This window comes from Hippoglossus stenolepis, chromosome 12, assembly GCF_022539355.2.
Source record: "Hippoglossus stenolepis isolate QCI-W04-F060 chromosome 12, HSTE1.2, whole genome shotgun sequence".
Taxonomy (NCBI): domain Eukaryota; kingdom Metazoa; phylum Chordata; class Actinopteri; order Pleuronectiformes; family Pleuronectidae; genus Hippoglossus; species Hippoglossus stenolepis.
The window spans coordinates 16,103,866-16,126,803 of record NC_061494.1 but is presented as its reverse complement, the minus strand read 5'-3'; the positions used below and the strand labels follow the sequence as shown (position 1 = coordinate 16,126,803).

At 40.8% G+C, this 22,938-nt stretch overlaps 1 protein-coding gene across 4 annotated transcripts; it reads left to right on the top strand.

Annotated features, from left to right (window-relative positions):
• The first annotated feature begins 537 nt into the window (after positions 1-537).
• slka (STE20-like kinase a) lies at positions 538-22,867 on the top strand. Of its 4 annotated transcripts, XM_035172737.2 has the most exons (20): positions 538-1,165; positions 4,579-4,743; positions 7,642-7,690; positions 8,268-8,417; positions 9,703-9,775; positions 10,102-10,296; positions 10,520-10,601; positions 11,216-11,347; positions 11,543-12,787; positions 12,885-13,015; positions 13,477-13,600; positions 13,882-14,061; positions 16,131-16,223; positions 17,414-17,485; positions 18,700-18,829; positions 19,513-19,637; positions 19,739-19,933; positions 20,374-20,499; positions 20,824-20,937; positions 21,085-22,867. In XM_035172737.2, exons 1-20 carry the CDS (start codon positions 1,016-1,018, stop codon positions 21,229-21,231), a joined length of 3,678 nt encoding a protein of 1,225 aa, XP_035028628.1. In that variant the 5' UTR covers positions 538-1,015; the 3' UTR covers positions 21,232-22,867. The 4 variants fall into 4 exon arrangements, with proteins under 4 accessions (XP_035028628.1, XP_035028630.1, XP_035028629.1 ...); XM_035172739.2 differs by lacking the exon at positions 16,131-16,223; XM_035172738.2 differs by lacking the exon at positions 17,414-17,485.
• The last annotated feature ends 71 nt before the right edge of the window (positions 22,868-22,938 follow it).

The following is a 22,938-nucleotide window of genomic DNA, read 5'->3' as shown; positions in this document are numbered from 1 at the left end:
TATTCACACACACTCCATACATACACAAAGTTGTTACCACATTTGCAACGAATGTCACACTGTACTTTTGAATGTATATAGTTTTAGTATTGTGTTGTATTTGACTTTTTTTTAAATAGTAAGCTCTTTCTACCTTACTTTTATTTTAATTTAATTGTTTCTTCTGGTTTCTTCTAGTCCAACACTTTTCATTGTACTGTTGACCCTGTGTTAACTCAAAGTCAAAGTTAACTTTATTGTCAATTCTGACATATGTCCCTGGTGTAAACATATAAGTAGACAGAACATATAAGTACGCAACATAATAAGTACTCAAAATGTAGTACACAGTACGACATAGTATGCAGTCATAAGGCAAATGGTGGATAAGATGAGAGTAGTGCAAACAGATGACAAATAAAACTTGAGCTGGGGCTAGAGTCCCCCCCTGCCCCCTGGATCCGCCCCTGGATCCAGTGTTACAGGAAACCGCCATCATCAGTGAGCGGTTTTTTATTTTGAAGGTGTTTTTTAACGGAAGTCCTTGCAGCCATGTTAGCTAGCTTGTCACCGCTTCGCTAACTTCTGTGTGTTCAGCCAACCGAGGCGCGAGGTGTGTTCTCGGTCTTCTCGGTAACGTTAAACGATACAAACATGTCGTGTGGTCTGTGATGCTACTGTAAATATTTACCGTTTCATTTGCTATCAGCGGGTTTGATCGGAAACAGGAGCTAACTCTTCACCTCCTCCTCCTCCTGCTGCTGCTCCTCCTGGCTGTGAAACGCCGCTAGCTGCGATGTGATTGTGCGGAGCGGCCGTCGAGGGAAGTTATAATTGACATTATCGCAGCTGAATGGACACAACACCCGCTCGTCCGGCTTCGTTTAACGCGTGAATGCGGCTCTTCTCCACAGTTGAGCCCCGCGTCGGGAGGAAGAAGAACCGCTAGACTCGTTTTGTCTTCCCGTGGCGGCGGAAATAACCGAAGAAGAAGAAGAAGAACAAGTAGAAGACACATCCCCACACAGACACAAACATGTCCTTCTTCAATTTTCGGAAGATATTCAAGTTGGGGCCCGACAGGAAGAAGAAGCAGTACGAGCATGTCCACAGGGACGTGAACCCGGAGGACATCTGGGAGATGATCGGGGAGCTGGGGGACGGAGCGTTTGGGAAAGTGTACAAGGTAATAACACTGTTTCACATCCGTCCTTAAGGGGGTTCGAAGACAAGCAAGCGTCCATTGTGTGTCACGTTGATGCAGATGAGAGGATGCGACGTTAAAAATGACAGCACCCCTCCTCCTCCTCCAGGCCACATCCTTTAGACTTAGGGTGTTTTCATCTGATCAGTTCACTCACACTGTTCTGTACACTGCACCTTCACTTACCAGGAAATACAAAACAAACCAGAACCTGCAGGATGTGCTGGTGTCACCTCAACCTCACACACGTATAACCTCATCTCCCTCCTTTTATTTTGGAGGGCTAAGGTCCAGGCCTCTTTATATACAGTCTATGGTCCAGGCCCTGTTTATAAATATGACTTTGCCATGTCATTGAGTGGCACTTGGCTGCAGGCAAAGTGGTGAAGGTGTGGTCCTACTGCCACAGAATAAACATGGCCTCACAAATGTCAGACTGGATTGTTTTTTTTGTTTTTTTTTCAATCTGAGTCTGTTGTGAGAAACCAGAGGCCACACAGACAAAAACCAGCAGGTAGCCTTACAAAAACAAACGTGTCACTCCCACATGTGCAGAATTGTTAATGTGAGAGCTGCACATGTGTGTCTGCAGATTTTAGTAGTTAATTCTTTTATTTACACACTGACTGACACATACTGTACATTATATATTAGGACTGTGGCTAAAAATATCACCATTACTTTTCATATCACTCAGTTTCTATGATCATCACGATTAATGTCACATTATTGTTTCTCCTGAGTTTAAAGACACATTTTTTGCTCCTGAGTGAAGGTTCTGGTTCAATAGTTTTCTCTATGGCCAGAGAAGGAAACACGTGATAAATAGCAAACCATTTAACAAATCCCAGGTAGAACATTAAAACCATTTATGTATTAACTTCCTCACCATGCTTGCACAATGCATAAGTAATATATATATATTTAATATTTACTACATGGCTATTGATGAAAATGCATTGTGATCGTTATTGTTATTGTTATTGTTTTATTGCCAGACCCTTTTTTGTATATTGTGGCCACAATAGCCACAATATCATTAAATAACTTAAAATGAATGCTACCTTTTGTGGAGATTCAGTTTTTGTCGAGTTAGATGAACAGCCAGAGTTGCAGAGATATTTCCTCCCTCTGAAATGTAGTTTTCAGTGTAGTATTGCATTATCCCACAAAGTATTGATGTTTTTCTGTCCGACACCTGTAATCTCTGTCAACTCTCCAGGTTATCTTTGTGTGGATTTGTTTTACATTGTGAACTGGTCAGCAATATAAGAAACACTTAGCTGTTTTCAAATGTGATTTCCCTGAAATTCTTTGAAAGACTTCCCCTTCTGTTTGTTGTCACTTCCTGAATTGTTATGGTCAAATAATGGAGCTCACAGGCAAAACAAAAGAAATCAGTCACAAGTTCCCAAGGCCTATGAGCTGATTAGCTAACTGTGATGAAAGCACAGGGGCCTTTCATGCCCTGTCAGACTAGATTTATTGATGAAAATCTCACAATGTTCCTACACATAAAGGGGTGAGGAGAAGTTGGGGTCAGGTCACATTAGCCGCAACGCAGACGACGCATTTCATCAGTTATTTCACAGGCTTTTGACGGTTGCCTCATTTGGGTGGGGTGACAAAGATCAACAGCAAAGTGTGAATCAGCTTTTTGTGGGAGTGAATAAGAGGAAGTCCAGACCTCACGTACAATTCAGACTGTCTTTTAATTTGTTAGAAACCCCTGACATAATTATTTTTACACAGCCAGCCACTCCACATAGTTATACTCATGTATCTGTGTTAAACAGGGTTTCGGCAGGGCCTTAAAAAGTCCAACAAAGTGTAAAATTCAGTCATCTGAATGTTTGGCCGCATAAAGTCTGATATACGTTAAAATATACATACGATGTCTTAAATACGTTAGGGTCTTAAACGTTAATTTATGGCTACTTCATCACGCCTTTTAAATTTCTTTTAGCAACATGCATGGGTTTTTAAGTTTTTTTTATGTGTTGTAGTTCTTTCTCAATGATACAAATTTAAGCATGCTGTAATAATACAACACACAACATAGAACTGATGACTGAGTCTTTTAAAAGCCCGCTTCACTTTATCCTCAACTATGGGGAAGTGGTAGTAAATCTATGACTCCAATATTACATCATATCTGTCGTAATTGAGACAGGTTTTAAATTTCATTCTTTATGGTCTTGAAAAGGTCTTAAAAAGGTATTAAATTTAACTGATACCCTGTTATAATATGAGAGACACAAGGTGAGTCCCCCTGCTAGGTGGTTGTGTGAGATTTATCATGTAACAATTCATTCCATATCAAATAGGTCAAATTATTTGCCAGATCTAAAAGATTATCGAACCCCATGCATGTGGCCTCGGTTATTTATAAGGAACAAATAGTTGTGTTTCTCGTTTTTACATTGTTACGACACCTATGAACTGATTTCATATTTTAAAACAGACCAGTATTTACAACAAGTGTAAAATATCATGTACATAACACCACGACAGACGAATAATCGCCTCACTTTCCATCATGATGCTTATACTGAATCTGTATATGTGTCAGCGGTGGCTCATGTTAGACGAGTGTAGTCAGTACAAAGGGAAAGAGGCGGAGAGTGAGTCAGGTCAGAACTGTGTAAATATAGGGTCTGACACACTCTGTAGCAGCAGTTGCTCCCAACACGCCCTCCCGTTTCTTTTTCCTTAACTCCCTGACATTGTGTCTGTATCCATAAACATTAAACCACCTAAAAATACATTATTCTCAGCTACTTGTTTGAAGGGGTGTGTGGTTTTTTTTCTTCCATATTAGTGTTTATTTGACTGCAGCCTAATCAAGAAAAAAGATTTTGAGGCATTTTTACCGATACGGTCACACATAAGCCAATCAAATGTGATTTAATGTACAAAAACTGCCACTGTGACTTCATATCGTATGTTGCAGCAGGTGTTTCAAAGGGAAAGGAAATAACTACAGATTAGAAAAGGAAGTGGAGGAAGTCGGAAAGTTTCAGAATGTTGCTTGCTTTTTTTTTTCTTACAGCCATTTTCCTTTTCAATATACAACTTTATGTTATCATGACTTTCTCTATAAAATGTATTTATAGAGATGTAATCCCCAGGAGATTGCTTTCAGTTAAACAAGCCATAAAGTCCTCCACTGTTTATTGCTCTAGCTCCTAAAGCGCTTTGTCCTAAATAAAGTCGTTAACATTGATGGGTGTTCTACCACAGTAGCCACCCGACCGTGGCAGCAATTGACCAACATACTCATTCGAAACAATCCCCCTTTTATTCTGTTTCTTTTACAAATTTTATGCTGCAAGAATACACAATATTCCTAGTATGTAACTTTCCATTTTTCTTATTATTCATGCTGTGTTCAGGCACAGAATAAGCACAATGGGACCCTCGCTGCTGCCAAGGTGATTGACACCAAGACGGAGGATGAACTGGAGGATTACATGGTGGAGATCGAAATTCTGGCCTCTTGCGACCACCATCACATCGTCAAACTGCTGGATGCCTTTTATTTTGAAGGCAAACTTTGGGTAAGCAAGCCAGTGCCTGACTGACAGAACTGTCTTCTTTTTTTTTTTTTCTCGTGTGTTGATGTTGACTTGAAGCCAAGGAGACACAGAGGCAGCGAACAAGTCATGCAGGGAGACACAGAGGCAGCGAACAAGTCATGCAAGGAGACACACTAATTCATCACCATTTGTTATGCCGTCTCTTGAAGAACCCTCACATCATTTACACATCACGATTTAAGGACAGTCACACTGCATTTTTATTTCCTGTAGCCAAAGATTGAAGCTTTTAAAACCAGTCATGTGACACAATTAGAGGCTAGGTTGAGGGTAAGTGTGCTCGACTGCAGGATTTCCTTGTCAGGAAAATACATTTAATATATTTTCTTATTTTAAATAATGGACTGGTTAATCACTATGGTTGGATCCCATGACTTCCAGTAGAATCCCGCCATTTTTGACCCAAATCGTAACAGTGATTATAGTGGAGTAAAATTCTCCGCACCCATTTTAAAAACAACTCCTGTGTCTGCCTCCTTATCCCCATGAGCAGAGACTTCAGTCACAGTGCAGATTTAATACATGGTCAGTAGATTTCACTCTCTGTGCAGTAAGAGGCCCCAGAGCAATTAGGTCCAGGTAGGTGGTGTCATGTGACTGTCCCCTGTGGACTGTCCACATCTATGAGAAGATAATGGAGTGGGTTCGGTGGCTGGAGAAAGTGCCTGTGAATAATTCAGAGCTGCATGCCGGTTGCCCCTCCGTCCACAATCTTTTAAGCAGCCTGATTAATGTGTAACTGCCTCTGCTTTACATGTGTTTGGCATTGAGTTAATGTATAATATATTTCTTTTTTCTACTACTGATAAATCAAAGAAAATACTTTGCTCAAACTAATGGGATTTGTTTTTCTAGTAGTGATGTTCAATTCAGGAAATTGGAATTTGTGCAACACCTGTCAGAGGCACAGGAATGTAAATGACTTGCGAGATTCCCACAACACAATGATGATTATACAGAACGGGAAGAACCACTTGGTTCCTCCTCGTTGTTTCCGTCTTCTGAATAGAGGGTGTTGCTTGGTTGTAGCTTTGATTGATTTTTTTCTATCATCTGATACCATGAGCTGCCAAGTTACGTGCTGGCAAAGCTAATGAAGATGAAGTGGTTGTCGGTTACATTACATCAGCTGATCAAAGAGTGAGAGCTGGGGTCAGGTGCTGGGCAGTTTTACATTTCAATAACAGTATTAAAGAACAGTGTTATGTTCGTCTAATGCACGTGGCTTCAAATAGTAAACTCAGATGTGCTTTGTGAACTGATAAACCCATAGTCTTTATATTATTATACAGCTATACTGAAGCAAAAGTTTAAAATGGTATATTGTACAAAGTTTTACTCAAATGTATGAGGATCGATGACTTACTTCCCCAGAATATTTCCTCTCACATGTTCCTTTCATGCAAATAATGTGGTTTAGATACACTGAGAGTAGATAGAACAGTTGTTTGTGAAAGGAATCGACCTCGTCTTCTCTCCCATAACGGATTTGTCTGCACAGGAAATTATATTTTAGCTTAAGGTTATGTTTTGTAAATATACAGTGTACAAACAAATGATATTTTATCAGAATGTATGATGAAATATCCTGGATGTTTTGTGTAGTCAAGCAAACAAAACATTTACCCACCAAAGAATATGAATTTATAAGAAAGCGCAAGGAGAGGATCAAACCTCTAAATATAAAGGATTGTCCTGAAATGGAAAACACAAGACGTGCCTTTAGAGCAGGGGTCACTAACAGGCGGACCGCGGTCCGAGTCCGGACCCAGAAGCTGTCCCGTACGGACCCGGACCTACAGCCAAAACAGAAGGTTATGATTTAAAACCTGACGGGGCGCTTCTATTTGTAACCGGCGCAGCTTTTGTAGTCTTTACGGTAGTGGTTTAGCGGATGAGGAAACGCACAGACCAATTGCATGCGAGTTAAGCCATCCCATGTGATACTACTCAGCCAATCAAGTCTGTGCATTCCAGGCGGTAAACATTGCGACTCTACAGTGCAGACAGATGAGAGAGTTAGAGGCAAGTTACTCATGAAAAGACGGTAGAAAGAAAAAGAAAGATAGAGAAACAGGTAGAGAAAACAAAGGGAGAGATACAGACGACTGAGCCGGAGAAAGTTGAGAAACAGGAGTGAGACGGAGAAAGGGAGAGAAACAGACGAACAAAACTGTTCAATTGTTAAGATGTGTTGAGATTTATTATCTGTAAAATTGGTTGAGACTTTTGAGTCAAGATGTGAAACAGAAAAGGGGAAATTCAAGCTTTTGCTCCCTTTATTTTATTTTTCTGAAGTTAAGCCCTTTATTTGAACATGCACAATTGTCACATTTGATTTATTTTCTGTTATTTTGAAATGCAGCCCTACTTTTATTTAGTTAATGAGAGAACATTATACATATCTGCAATCATACATATATGTTCAGTTCTTTGTTACGTGACAATAAATATTGTCAAAAAGGTTTTGAATCGTACTGAATTCATTTGATTTGACAGTCAGGTATTTAGTACATGCAGATGTTGATACAACTACTAGGCTACTTAAATATATATCACACTAAATAGTTAGACATTATGATCTTCCGGACCTTTGCTTCAAGAAATTTTCTCTAACTGGACCTCTTTAAATTTTAGTTGAATACCCCTGCTTTAGAGGAAGCTCAGTATAGATATTTTAGTGTCTGATTGATTGGTTTCTTAGAATGGCCCCACAACGAAATCAATAACATATAACAGGGATGCTGATGTCTGTGCTAAAGGTCATGTTATTTACATACTCTGGATAACAGTTCCTCCTTCATTGCATCGCAGAATGCATTACTAATTTGTCCAATTTGTTCTGCTTTAAAATTGCAGATCCTGATTGAGTTCTGTGCGGGCGGCGCAGTGGATGCCATCATGCTGGGTAAGTCCCTCATTCATTAAAGGAAACAGAAACGCACTATAAAGTTCTGGAGCCTTTTCTTTGCTCCATCCCTGAGTGCCAACTCTTTTTGTTCCACCCTGAAACCTCTGCTGGATTTTCTTTCCCTCTCCTCACTTGGAGAGGCCGGTCCAACTGTGTAATTATTATAGCTCGGTTTTCAAGGAGTGGTTGCTCCACTTCTAACGCCAGCACACTCTCTTATTTTCTTATTTTGATTGAAGAAACACCTCACAACCTTTTCTTACTCGTGAATTACAACAACAAAGATGATGCCAGTCAATTCACTGCTCCGTTGGATGTTGTTTCTGCTCTGTGGTCTGACTCACCTAAAACAAATGTCTTCTGCCAGGTTCTTCCAGTCATACATGCTGGCTGGTATAAGGGTGGAGATTTGTCCTCCAGTTGCTATTGGATACCGTTAAGCCATCATATTTAATGTTAATACATTCTAATGACCAAGCCTGTGTTTCTTAAAGGCATAAAAAACTACAATAACAATATATGATCTGGAAAAATATGTGACTAAAGAATTATCTGTGTGCATGTTTTTCCACAGAACTGGAGAGGCCCCTGACAGAGCCTCAGATCCGTGTGGTGTGTCGACAGACCTTAGAGGCCCTGGTTTACCTCCATGAGAACAAGGTCATCCACAGAGATTTGAAAGCTGGGAACATTCTCCTCTCCTTGGATGGAGAAGTGAAACTGGGTAAATATATACATTTTCACTGCTGTGATTGCCATAGTAATACCTATCTACTAATTCCAGAAAATCTCTGCCTGTCTTTGACTCTTATATCTCAACAACCTTTCATCTTATCGGCTTTGCACTTGCCATGTGTATTGTTAAGTCGAGTTTGATGCGATATTGACAATTTCAACATTAAGAAACGTTGAATAAACAGGCGACCAGCACTCTGTAGCAGTGACAGCTGGGACTCATCAATGTAAGTGACGTTGTTGCAGCTTCAGGGTTCTGCGGACTGAGTCCTGCAGCCAGTCTTTACTCACAATTACAGCAGGTCACTTTTACAGTTTCAGAAAGAAAGCCACAACCATTATTACCACTGGCCAAGTGAACAGCCCATTACAAACAGGCATCTTTAGAACGGGCACTGTACTCGTTTTAACAAATGTGAAGGATTATTCAAGAAGATAAGTGCACTTGTGTTACAGCTAAGCACATGTACTTTGGAATACTCAAGAGGTGATTCATTGGTGGTTCCTCTCTCAGATATATGTCCCCTCTGAACCTCCCAGCAGGGCCAACACTAATAGATCTTAAAAAAAAGATAATTAGTAAAGTCTATTGTGGATCCCTTGGCCATCAGCGCTGTTGTAACCAGCTGAGCTACATGACTTTGGGGACGATGACAAGTGCACAGCACTGTGTTTACGTTCAGTAATGAGTCATTCATGCTGCGTGACATTTACCGTGGAATTTCGAAAATGAAGTAAAGTGTTTTTTTGTCGACCCGAAGGAGAGAGGCGTATTTTTTATACAAAACTAATGCACTGGAGTTGGTGAAGCACTGAATTAGTTACATAATATTCAAGAAGTAGAAGTGTTCATGTTGCTGCTGTTGCATCCAGAGCTGCTGGTTCCCCGATGATTCATGTTCTGTAGGCAGGAGGGTCACGACAGAGCCGGGCAAACAATAATTATCAAGCTGTCACCAGGGAGGTAATGATAGATCTCTCTTTCCTCCTAATGCGTACATGCTGTAAGTGATGGGAGAAGCAGGCTGAGATAGTTGCACAGATAACAGCAGTGCTGGCAGTGATAATGGACTTATGCCCAGTTGTAGGGTTCATATTTGAAATCTGAAGCCAGTTTAATTTAGAAAAAGGATTCTGATCTAACTGATTTGCTCGAGTAGAAAATGTCCGCAATGTTTTTTTTTTATACAATTCCCTCTTCCAGTGAATTCATAGTTTCATTATAGAGTTAAATTTGATATTCTGATGAAAATAATCAAAATGTCTTCTTTCAGCTGACTTTGGGGTTTCTGCTAAAAATACCAAGACGTTACAGAGAAGAGATTCTTTCATCGGCACTCCTTACTGGTGAGTCACGCAGCCCAGAGACATGAGGACACTGCATGTCCAACAGATAATTGCCTTAAGTGTGTCCAACAGTTTTGGGTGATGATTTTTTCGGCAGTGACACAAAAGCGTCATTGACCTCAGCCTTAAATACCGAGCACGGCTTCCTGTCCTTCAAGTTCCAGACCAATATACACACGCATGCTATGTTACTGCATTTTCTCCCTTGAAAAGTTAAGAGAATTGACCTAAAGGAATCAGAAAAATATCAAATATCATGTCTGAAAGCGAACATTCACTTGCAGCCCAAATGTTAGTTACAAACCCTCTGACTTCTCATTTTGCAGGATGGCTCCCGAGGTAGTTATGTGCGAAACGTCCAAGGACCGTCCGTACGACTACAAGGCCGATATCTGGTCCCTCGGGGTGACCCTGATAGAGCTGGCACAGATCGAGCCGCCCAACCACGAGATGAATCCCATGAGAGTGCTGCTGAAAATAGCCAAGGCCGAGCCGCCCACACTTATGCATCCCTCTCGCTGGTGAGATGGTGTGCTGGTGATAACTAGACAGGTGGAACGGGAATGTTTCCGGATTGGAGATAAGCAAATGTTGACTGTTTAATGTGTTAAAGTGTGGCGAATTGTTAATGCTTAACCGGCCACAGAGGAGAACTGTATTAATCGGACTCCACAGAGCAGGGCCAGGGGAGACAACTCTGTTCCGTGGCCAACCAACTGATTCTTTTTTTTTTATTCTTGAAAGGTCATCACAATTCAACGACTTTCTGCGGAAAGCACTTGATAAGAATGTGGACAGTAGGTGGGGCCCAATACAGCTTCTACAGGTGAGCGGCTTTCCTCCATTTACAGCCCACTGTTATCTCCGAGTAAGCAACCATCTACACTGCTGGCCACTGGCTGGAGGCATTATGTTACGATAACCATCTGTCTGTCCATTTGTACTATACTGTACATACATCCATCCGTTCCATTATTTTTAAACGCCTCGAGGTCCAAATGGCTACTTGGACTCTGAGCTGAAGTCAGATTTTGGTGGTGAAAGGTCCATGTCGCTGTGACCTCGCATCCAACTCATTCTCATCAGCGTGATATCTCAAAAAACCTTTAGGGAATTTATTCAAATTTGGCACCAAAGATCACTGCTCAACCTGATTGGATTTATGGTGGTCAAAGGTCAAGGTCACTAACCTCACGTCCGTTCTATTCTGATTTATCAGTAGTGCCCAGAGGGAATTAAATTCCATCTGGTACAAACATCTTTTTGGACTCAAAGCTTAAGTGATAAGTGTCACATTATTTCATAGCCACGGTTGGTAGAGACATAAACCATGAGGCCGTAATTCTAGTTTTCTGTTTAGAGGTTTGTGCTTGTATTTGATTCATCCTGTCAGTTTGAGAAAGTTTCTAATTCATTTCGATGTCTTGTCTCCATCTGTAGCATCCCTTTGTCAGCAGTGTAACCAATTGCAAACCTCTCAGAGAACTCATAGCCGAGGCCAAAGCTGAAGTCACAGAGGAGATCGAGGACAGCAAAGAGGAGGAGGAGGAGGAAGAGTCTGATACACCTCAGGTACGTACTTTTATTAGTGTAGTGTATGTACTATATATACAGTAGCAAACATAATGGTACCTAACCAAATGTTTTTTTTCAAATGATGTATTAGCTCTAAACTCCCTCGTTGATATCTTTGTAACAGACAGCACTGTGACCTTTTCTATCATTGATGCCATTTTTATTTTCCTGTTTTCCTTACTTTTGACTCAGACTGTTCCTGGGCACAAGCGCGCCCCCTCAGATGTCAGCGTGGCCAGCTCAGAGGAGGACAAAGCTGCACAAACTCCCTCCACTCTGGAATCTGTCACAGAAAAGACGGAGGTCGAGCCTGCTGCGGACAGGACCAGTGATAAGCTCTCAGATGAAGGACTTGGAACAAGTGAGGTTGACAAGAATGAGGAGGAGAAACTCAATGAGGTGTCTGATGCCAGTAATGAAGACCTGGCCTCGCCGACAGTAGAGCCCACCAAGGACTTTGTCTCTCAAGATCTTACAGAGGATAAACCAGTAGATGAACAAGGTGAAGTGATTCCCAAGGAGCCTGTAGTAGCAGAGCCTGAAGAGAACTTAGATAGCTTAGACCTATACACAGATGGTCAGACAACAGAGGAAGAAGAGAAGGAGACACAAGAGGAGAAAGCGAAGGATGAACCAACTCAACAAACAGAAGAAGAAATTAAGCCTGAGGATGTGAAAGAACAAGAAGAAAAAGAAAAACAAGAAGCAGGTACAGACGAATTTACAAAATCCCAAGAGCAACCTGAAGATACACGAGAGAAACCAGAACCTTTTACAGCGGTTGTAGCACAGGCAGGAGAAGAAAACAAAGAACAAAGTGTGGAGACACCTCAACACAAAGTGACAGGAGAAGACACAGTTGATGTCACAGATGCAAATGTAGACAAAGAGAATATAGAATCAAATCTAAAGGAAACAAATGTAAATGGAGAAACAGAGTCAAAGTCAACAGTGGATCCCTCCATTGACATTTTGTTAGAGAAGCAGACCAAAGAAAATCAGCCTGGAGAAAAGCCTGAGAATGAGGCCCCTGAGGAAGCAGAGCAGCCTGAACAAGATAATCAGACTAGAGAGAAGGTTGAACTGGAGAAAGAGGCGACAACTGAATCCACAAATGGAGTGAGCGATGAAGTCAAAGAAGCCTCTGAAGAACCAGAACCATTGGAACCATCTAAAGACATCGCCATGAAGGAGGATGAGGAAAAAACTAACCGTGCTGATGAGAGCACTTCTCAAGATACCGTTTCTGTCCCAGAGAGCGAAACCGACTCTGAAACCAAGACAGAGCAAGGAAGTCCTGCTGTGATCAAGCCAGATGTGGAGAAGGACTCTGACTCTGGAAGCAGCTCCGCTGCTGATACTAACAGCCTTGACCTCAATCTGTCCATCTCCAGCTTCTTGTCCAAGAGCAAAGAAGGGGGCTCTATTTCTATGCAGGTAACATAACATTTGCCTCAACTATAACCTCAATTGTTAAAATATAAACATTATTTTAATAACTTCTGCACCCAAAACATTCCTGTTTCATTTGTAGGAGTCAAGACGTCAGAAGAAGACTATGAAGAAAACACGTAAATTCATGGTGGATGGTGTGGAGGTCAGTGTGACGACATCAAAGATAGTGACAGATAGCGACGCCAAGAGTGAGGAGATGAGGTTCCTGAGGTACGTCTGTCTGCAATCTGCTCACCATACTATTGGTCTAAATATGGGACATGACCTGTTTAACATGCCTCCTTAAATAGATGTGTTGTATTTCACTGCTCCCACATCTTTTACAAAAGCCAGATTATCTCCTGTGATGAATGCTGTATGTTATATGTTACCTTTTAAAGACATGAAACATGCTGTTTCAACTGTTTGTACAAGTGCGTAAGTATTTAGTGTGGAGTTCATGACCTGAAGATCAGTAATGCTTAGAGTTGTATAGCAGAGCAGAGCAGAATAGTCAACGCAGGAGAAGAAGCTATTGTTGTAATTAATCTTTTGTTACATATTAAAAAACCCATTTCAGATAAGGGAAAATAAAAGTTTTGAATGGAAATAATCTTATTTCATCAGTAACAAACTTTGAGAGGAGAAAATATGATGTCACCTTGACTACACTGTTGCTGTGGTTTCCTCAGGCGGCAAGAGTTGCGAGAGCTGCGCCTCCTGCAGAAAGAGGAGCAGCGGGCCCAGCAGCTGCTGAGCAACAAGCTGCAGCAGCAGAGAGAGCACATCTACCGGCGCTTTGAACAGGAAACTACTGTGAGTCACTCTGTTCATACCACAGTAGTGTGAGGTGGTTTTTTTTAGTGCACCAACTAGTAAGAAACAAGCTGCTTCTTCTCAAAGTTGATCTAAACATAACTGAGAATCTTACATTAAAACACTTGTCCATCTCTAAAACAAATCTATATATATTTATTTACAGTAAATTAAAATCCTTAAACAAAGTTTTGGCTGTTGATCTGTGTTAATCTTGTGCTATTATAGATACAGTCCTCTCATCAGGCTGATGCCAGTGTCTATTGATTCTGTCTGTGCAGGCTAAGAAGCGTCAATATGACCAAGAAGTGGAAAATCTTGAGAAAAAGCAGAAGCAGACGATTGAACGCCTGGAACAGGATCACACCAGCCGACTGCGAGATGAAGCCAAGCGAATCAAAACGGATCAAGACAAGGAACTCTCCAAGTTCCAAAACATGCTGAAGAACCGCAAGAAGGAGGTATGGTCGTGCCTGCCTGTGTCTGTGTGGAGGTGCCTTTAATGATCAGCTCTTAACTGAGGGATCTCGGGGTGATAAGCACTTGCATGCCATAGATACAAGCTGTTCAATATTGCATGTGTTTAATAACTTACTTACTTTGGCTTTGTCATATTAGTCCTATGGGAGCGGGTTGCTTTGCTGCTCTGCCTGTTACTGTATGTGTCCAAATGATGGCAACAGACAGACAGACTACGCTATCGTTCCTCTCGCTGGCACTAGCTCTGTGTTGTATCTATTATTCATCTGCCCAGAGGCTTCTGCTCTCCTCTGTTGAAATGCTGTGCTGCAAATGTATTTGTTATTTTTAGAGAATTATCTCAGGCTGAACCTTATCATGATGGCGGGCTGGGCTTGTTACACCTGCAGGTCTTTTTTAGTCTCTTCTGCCTCTTTCTCTGCTTAGAATATAGAGGACCGTAACTGCCAAAATTTTAAATAAATAAATAATAAAATTAAAGTCTCAATAAATAAATAAATGCCAGTTTAAACAATGAAATGCCTAAGTAAATGAAAAATAAATATAGTTTTGTGATGAAAAAGGCTATTTAGATATATCTACATTTTATTTTAATTATTTACTTCTAAATATTGTATTCATATATTTGTTTTGTTATGTATTAATTTTATATTAACCTTTTATATTTCTATTTTCATTTATTTATTTTTGCATTTCTAAATTAATTCATTTATTTATATATATATATATAGTGTTTTTTTTACATTGATTTGGTCATTTATTTACTTCTTTATTTATTTTTATAGTATTGATCCTCCCAGTTTGCAGCATAAGTGCTTTGTAGGATGTGTTGGGTGCGCTTGCAGTTTGTGGGTTTCGCTTTACTTGGCTCTTTTTCGGCAGTTGTGCCGTTTGGCATCTGTTGTGCATTATGTGAACCTGGTGCTGGTTGTGCAGCTCGCAGTTTGCTTTCCCAGAATATATTTCCTCAGTGTATTGAAATATATGATGTTTTTGCCGGTTGGCTTCATGTGATCGCTTCTGCTTTTAGCTTCGTTGTTGTTAAGCTGCAAAAATATGAGCTGTTGCCTTTCACTGATAACATGTTTAGTTTTTCCAATGTTGTATTTTTGTTGTCACTGTATTTGTTAACTAACCATGTTTCCTGTATGAGTGTGTGAGGAGGCTTTGGACAATAATCTTTGAAGATTTTTCTAAGTGGTGTTGGGCTCATTTGGGAAAAATACAATAATCCTTACATCAGAGTAACTGATACGGAAAAGTCTTTAATAGAGCTGCAACAATTAATCGATGAATAAATCAACATTTTGATTATCTGTTATTGAAAGCAACATTTCCAAATTGACCTTGTTTCAGCTTCTGCGTATCTTTGACTTGTGTGTTTTTTATTTTTGAGTTTCAGAATGTTGATAACAAAACACACAATTTGAAGATGCCACCCTGAGCTGTAAGAATATAATCTACAGATTAATAACAATAAAGATCATTCCTAGTTGCAGCCTTAGTCATGGATAAGTATGGAGACTTGAAGCATGTAAGTTTAATATTAGGTCTTATTTGCATTCAGTTATAACTTGAGAGCCTGGCAAGGGTCCAAATGTCAGCACTGTGAAATAATCAGAGATCGTAGTTGTCAGACGATTCCAACTCAGTTACTCTGTTTTTTGAATTACAAGAGTCAGAAATGATCCTGATGACTTTGGGACTTAATCAAACGCAAAGTAATACATGGGAGCTGTTTATGAGACTAACATCTTCTGCCTCGTACTCGTCAAATCTTTCTCCTGACTTCCTCTTAAAATGATTCCAACTTGAGCAGTTCAAACTGACACTTCTGATGTGCTCTGAATAACTACTAATCAAACGAGTGAAAACTTCACTCGCAGGAAGTTGGATTTCAGCATGCTGACTTGAAATCAGTTGGTCGGGTGGATACAGAATCTCTCCTCTCAAATCGGGCCGTGCATGTCCTCTAGTCTTGTTGGCCAAGCTTTGTTAGATTTTCATTATATACATGCAGCATCTACCAGTTTCTGCATACACACTGTAGGTCAAACAGGAAGTTGGCGAGTCTCCCAAACACTTGAGAAAAGAGCTCATGAAACGCTTAAAGGAGGATCTATCGCTCCTCAAGACTGCCGAGGTAAACCATCACCTGCTGTGTCTTACTCTGTGAAGGAGTAAGAGATTACTTCTCCTCTCTCTTTCCTCTGTTTCCTCTCTCCTTATATATCTCCATTCATGTGAGGTATATACACATCTATACAAACAAAGGGAATCGCTGTGTCTGTGATCACTCCTTACTTCCTCTTATCAGTTTAATTGGAATACATTTTAGATAATGTTAAGCAACATGACAATCTTTCAAGGTTGAACTACTTTTAACCCCTTTATATATGTGGTGTTGTTGAGCCATGATGGGCATTTAAATCAATGGGCTCAATTACTTTGTGGTTATATTACATACAAAGCCAGTAGATGAGTGTTTGTATTTGAGCAGAGCATTAATCAGCTGTTAATTTGTTTTTTAAGTGATATTTTAATTATAAGTGATAACAATTCACTGATTTTATGTTCGTAAATATGAAAATGTACTGATTTTCCCAGTCCTGATAATAAAGAGAATATATCTGGGTTTTGAACTGTTGCTCAAACAAAACATTTGAATGTCACATTCGGGAATTTGTGACGAGTATTTTTCAATAATTTATGACAGATTTTGTAGATCAAGCAATAAATGTATAATTCAAGAAACTAATCAGCAGAACCTTCACAATTTATACTGTTTACTTGACATTCTTCAGTGCAGTTCTTTGCAACTGAGATTACTAGGTGTATGTGGAAATTACAGTTACACGTTAGTGACGATGCCGAGCGCAAACATTATCTGCTGCTGAGTGTTCATCGTCTAATAGTGAATTAATCAGCGAAGGGGCGATTGCAGACACAGCTTTTGTTTCCTCAGTCGACATTTGTGCTGAAAGCTTTTTCCTGACTTTGCCTGTGCATCTTTTATGAATTACGTGAACGTCACGCAGACAGAAGTTGACTCTCGTGAGCCAGCAGCATGGAAAGTAACAGAGAGAATGCTCCTCTTCTTATGGGAAGAGTATTCATAACTAATTAACTGACTTCCTCCTAACATTTACGCAGAGCTGCGCTGTTCGCCTTAAACTCACCGATAGTCCCAAAATGGAAAGGGCCATGTCTTACATAACTTAGGAAGAATCAGTGTGTGTGTGTGTGTGTGTGTGTGTGAGATCCTCAGCCTGCTGCTGTGTGCTGTTGTCTGTCCCTGATCAGGGCGAGTGCGCTGTTTGCTCTCCTCCGCAGGCAGTGGCCCAGGTTATGATACAGTCTTTTCAGTTGTCCTCATGCGCACTCTTCAACGCTCAGATGCAGGATGTAAGTCTCCCCCCTCTACCCCCACCCCCCCCACCCCCAACTCCTGCCCTATTTCTCTCCGTCGCTCGCCCATACTTAGATGTGTGCAAAGTAACGTGACAGGCTAGATTGTGATGGTGCAGTTTAACTTTAGGAGTGACACATGTAAGCATGGGCGGTGTTTTGTTTTCGTTTTGTTTTTGCGTGTTGTCATCACTGTTTGTGCAGTGGTTCTCTCTTCTTATCCTGCCCCGTATCTTTTTTCTCCTCCACCAATCCACAAATGTTCTACATCTAGTTTGTGTATTTTATATGGCTTTATTTATATTTGCTTCCAACTAGATTGGAGTCTGGGAGTAAACAAGCACAGTGCTCCGTCCCAGTGGGGGTGTAGTTGTTGATCACCGACTGTCGAGATCCATGTTTGTCTCTGACTGCCAAGGTCCAAATGTTGACTAGCTGCCTCACAAGATGGATGTAAAAGTCGTGGGTTTTGTGTATAATTTGGTTTCAGTATCAGATTTACTCATTTATTTTATTTTGGATTTAGTTGTAAAATAATAAGGTTCCATAGATTTTCTACTGATTAAGTGATCATAGTTCATAGTTGAGTAAAATTTAACTAAAACTTAATTATAAATAACTATAAACAAAAAGAAAACACAAATTCAACCAAATTAATAGAATTTGAATTAAGAACATATTTTTTTACATGCAATAAACATAAACGCACATCTTTTCTGCATTGTTTATTCTGTGAAATAAAAGATTTCATCCCTGTGCACGTTGGCCAACAAACGGTCATATCAGCGCATTTTAAGAAGTCAACTGATAATTCAGTTATAACAAAGACTGGTTCCCTGGACGATGTTATTGTCAATGTAGATGTCGTCTTACGTAAAACTGTGAATCTGAATCTCAACTGAACTGAACTCTTTCTCTCTCTCTCTCTGTTTCTCTCACTCTCTTCACCTCCATTGTGGATCAGTGCCATCCATGATCTCTTGAGTGTCTTCTCTCCTGATTCAAGTTGATGATGTGACATCTTAGTTGCTCTGTGTCGTGCTGAACTTGACGTGGATGACTTGAATAGTTAATATAATGTTATATCAGACTTGATGTTTTATTCAGCTCTCTCTGTCTCTCTCTGTCTCTCTCTGTCTCTCGGCTGTCCCTCTGTGTTCATAACCATGGCTTCCTCTGACTGTTTCTCACCGCTCTCCCTCTTCTCTCAGGAGCAGGAGTTCCTACAGAAGCAGCAGCAGGACCTGGATGGAGCTCTGAAGAAAATCATCCAGCAGCATAAACTGGAGATCGCCACTATTGAGAGAGACTGCCTCAACCACAAGCAGCAGCTGATGAGAGGTACGAGCTGGAGAAAACAACACTAAAGATATATGACAGCTTACGGTTTTAACCAGTCCCTCTTGATTCAACTACAACTTTAACTTTCTATTTATTTTAGTGTAACATGAAACTAATATTGTTTCAACTTGTTCGAGACGTGCGATTCACAATAAATGAAAGATTGGGGAATGAATCAACTGATTGAAAAACATGATGACATTTCTGTTTCTGATTTCCTCAGCTGAAGGAATCAAATCAACAGACTGTTATCAACCCGTCTAAATTAGATTATGGTTCAATTATAAGGAAAAGGCATCATGATTCAGATCATCTCTCAAGCAGCAACACAGCTCAAACATCGAAACCAGTTTCTAGTCTCACCTTAAACAAACATGAAACCAACAGCTGCGTGAAATTTCGAAAAGTGATCATTTTTAACTCTTGATTTACTCTCAGTTTGTACAGAGAATTTATGCGAGCTGCACCTTATCTTCTCACAAGCATTGTGTAAAACTGACCTTGACATGGAGGAAAATGAGCAAACACATGCTCTGAGAACATGTTACAGCTTGTCTCACTCGCTCAGTGTCGCCTGTCTCTGTTTGCTTCCGTCACTCTACTCGTTACCGGCTTACATGCATGTGCGTGTACGATAACTCACACTTACGTGGCCTCACGCGACGTTTCGCTGTGTCTTGTAGCTCGAGAGGCAGCCATGTGGGAGCTGGAGGAGCGCCACCTGCAGGAGAAGCACCAGCAGCTGAAGCAGCAGCTGAAAGACCAGTACTTCCTGCAAAGACACCAGCTGCTGAAGAGGCATGAGAAAGTGAGAGCCCAGAGAGGAATCTGCGTGGATGAAATGTGTGGTGTTGCTGAAACGACCCAGCTGAACTCAAAACTGTGTGTGTGTGTGTGTGTATTCTGCAGGAAATGGAGCAAATGCACCGCTACAATCAGCGGCTGATAGAGGAGATGAAGAACAAACAGAATCAGGAGAGGGTTCGTCTGCCCAAGATCCAGCGCAGCGAGGCCAAGACCCGCATGGCCATGTTCAAGAAGAGTCTCCGCATCACTGCCACGGCATCTGTCACCCCGGAGCAGGAGAGGGAGCGAATAAAACAGGTAGTGACACTGACTGGAGCCCTGCTGTCACATTTGAGGAGAAGTGACTCAACAGGCACAATCTTTTTTTAGCAACACTATGTCACATAGAGTCACACCTGGGATTTGTCCAATGCAAACACAATACTCCTGATTATCTCAACCATTAACGTCACCAGTTCTCTGGCTCCATTATCCTTTATTTGTTCTGATAAAACCAGAGCCCAGTCTTGAGGCAGGAAGGTAAAAATAGGGCATTGCCTGTCACTTTGTAATGTACGTTGAAATCAGAGATAAGAGAAAGTTAGATTTTTGTGGTAGATGTTTGAAATGAAACAATCCCTGCAGCACAAGCAGACCACTTTTCAAAATCTGACCTCTCTGCCACAAAAAAGACAGATGATTTGATATTTTTGTTTGGTGCAGCGTTTTACACTGTTTTGTTTGTCGGTTTCCTCCAGTTTGGATCTCAGGAAGAAAAGAGGCAGAAGAACGAGAGACTCAATCAACACCAGAAACACGAGAACCAGATGAGAGACCTGCAGCTGCAGTGTGACTCAAACATCAGGGAGCTGCAGCAGCTACAGGTGGAGCTACAACACACACACACACACACACACACACACACACACACACACACACACACACACACACACACACACATACACATACACACATAGATACACATGTTTCTTTAAGTTTACCTGGTTTGTAGCACATTTTATAGGATTTAACAGCAGAACATACCAAGTTTTAATGTCGAGATTATAAAATATCACTGCTGATTTAAAAAATTGAAGATTAGATATATTAAAAGCACAGCCATAGGTTTTCCATTGCAGACAAAGGAGGAGGAATACAGTAAATGTTAATCCAGCTCATAAATGTTTAATTTTTTTATTTTCTTTCAGAATGAGAAATGCCACCTCCTGATTGAACATGAGACCCAGAAGCTGAAGGAGCTGGATGAGGAGCACAGCCAGGAGATCAAGGAGTGGAGAGAGAAGCTCAGACCCAGGAAGAAGGTAGATTTATATTCCGAACAATTTATCTCTCGTGCAGATCGTCTCTGCAGTCGTGTTGTTTTCAGGATTCAGCTGCTGCAGCTTTCTTTTCTTCATGTAACGTTCATCGTGGTTGACTCAGCTGTTTGTATCTGCTGCCCCCTGCAGGCGTTGGAGGAGGAGTTCACACGAAAGCTCCAGGAGCAGGAGGTCTTCTTCAAGATGAGTGGTGAATCTGAATGCCTTAACCCCACCACCCAGAGCCGAGTGTCCAAGTTCTACCCCATCCCGAACCTGCACAACGCCGGTTTATAGCCTCACGTCCGTCCGTGCTGCACAAACAGACTCAACCACGCTCACAGACGCTGCCTGGTGGTGGAGCGGCGTCGTTCCTCTGACCGTTGAGTGATCCAAAAAATGAAAATGTCTTCACCTCCCTGATTCCAGCAAAGAGTGAGCACACTTGTTGAGAAAGTGTCCGAGGGATAATATGCACTTTTTTGAGCATGTTGAAAATGTTAGCAGTCTGCAGTTGGTAGCTAAGCCCAATCATGCTTATGAGAACATTGTAAGCACAGCCTGCTACAGTATGAATGATCTCCAGTGCCTCATGTATTCTGTTTTCTGCATTCAGACACTCCTCTGTTGTGTTTTTCTTCAGCTTACAGTAAATACAGTGCCCCCCCTCGAATGTGTTGCACTTAAATAACTTTTTGTCATTTCTACCCATGATCGCAAAATACATTTTCGTTTTCATCATTTCCCGTGAGCTGCTGAATATTCCGACTCTGAGATCCTGTCTTGCTGCGTGGAAGGTGGAGCTGGTTCGCAGCGAGGTGTTCTGTGTCTTCTAACTCGTGCAGTGTCTGTTGTTGCCATGAGAGAAAAAATTCTCGCCACGTTGGGATCATAAGTCTGTGAGTTACAATGAAAAACGATTGTACTGTGTCGTAAACGAGTGAAACGTTACATGTCTGTACCTACATACGAAGTCAAACTTACAGTCTTGAGGCGAATGAACAAAAAAATCGCACATAATTTCACGTCAGTGCTGTTCTCCAAAACACACGTCTCCCCTGTTTGGTTAAACACAGCGGTGGCATGTGTTTCTTCCTGGAGAGAGAGAGAAAATCCCTTTTTTTTATATATATAATATATAAGTATAAAATAAATCACTCGTCCCTCCGGGAGTCTTTTCGAGCAGTGTTGTGAAGTTTGAACACGTGGAAACTAAAGGAATGTAAAGCCGTTGATTTGCACTGTTTTGCCACAAGAGCTAAAGAAAAAAAATATATGCAGTTGAATCTGTCAATTGAATTTTGACAGCGAGTCACCTTCGTCTCACCAAAGCCGATTCAAAGTTTTTTTTTAAATACATAATTTTACCTTATTTTTCAAATGTTCCCTGAGTATTTTATGTTCACATCCAGTTTCCTGAAGACACATTCTCCGATGTATTGAAGCTGTAATCACTCATTATGCTGAGATCGGTGTTGTGTGAGAGTTAAGATGCTGTATCTGTTACTGTATGAATTACAGTGTGTGAGGAGACATCCTTCGCTGTATTTTATGAGCAAAGTATTGACGGTTCACGAAAAGAGAAACGTTTTTTTTTCGAGATAAAGGTGATTATTTTGTTTTGCCACTGCACATCGTCAATGCACGTTGTAATTTCTGTACGCTGACACCCATTGTTTTGTCGTGAATGCTGGATTTGTATTGGGGTTATTGGAGACTGTGTTTTGTGAATTACACCGTACGCCCCCATAGATTTCAGATATTTTTTTATTTTGTTAAGTTGCAGCATTTTAATCTGTCGTTACGTTGTCATTCTTCCACCATGGATATTCTTGGTATATACATTTTTTGATGTCAAATCAAATGTATTTAAAATGTTCTCACAAATGGGACATGTTTTTTTTTCGTTGCTGTAAATAAAATATGGACTGTTTATCTGCCATCGTACTTTCTTGAAACATCCTTTGAGACCAATTTTAGTCATACACATACCAAGACTCACGA

What these genes read in the sequence shown, in the direction of transcription:
- slka (XM_035172737.2), top strand. Translation starts at nt 1,016, where the DNA reads ATGTCCTTCTTCAATTTTCGGAAGATATTCAAGTTGGGGCCCGACAGG. An exon ending in CGCTCCTCAAGACTGCCGAG is followed by an intron (nt 16,224 to 17,413) that starts GTAAACCATCAC and finishes TCTCCTCCGCAG; the next exon opens with GCAGTGGCCCAGGTTATGAT. An exon ending in CAAGCAGCAGCTGATGAGAG is followed by an intron (nt 18,830 to 19,512) that starts GTACGAGCTGGA and finishes TGTGTCTTGTAG; the next exon opens with CTCGAGAGGCAGCCATGTGG.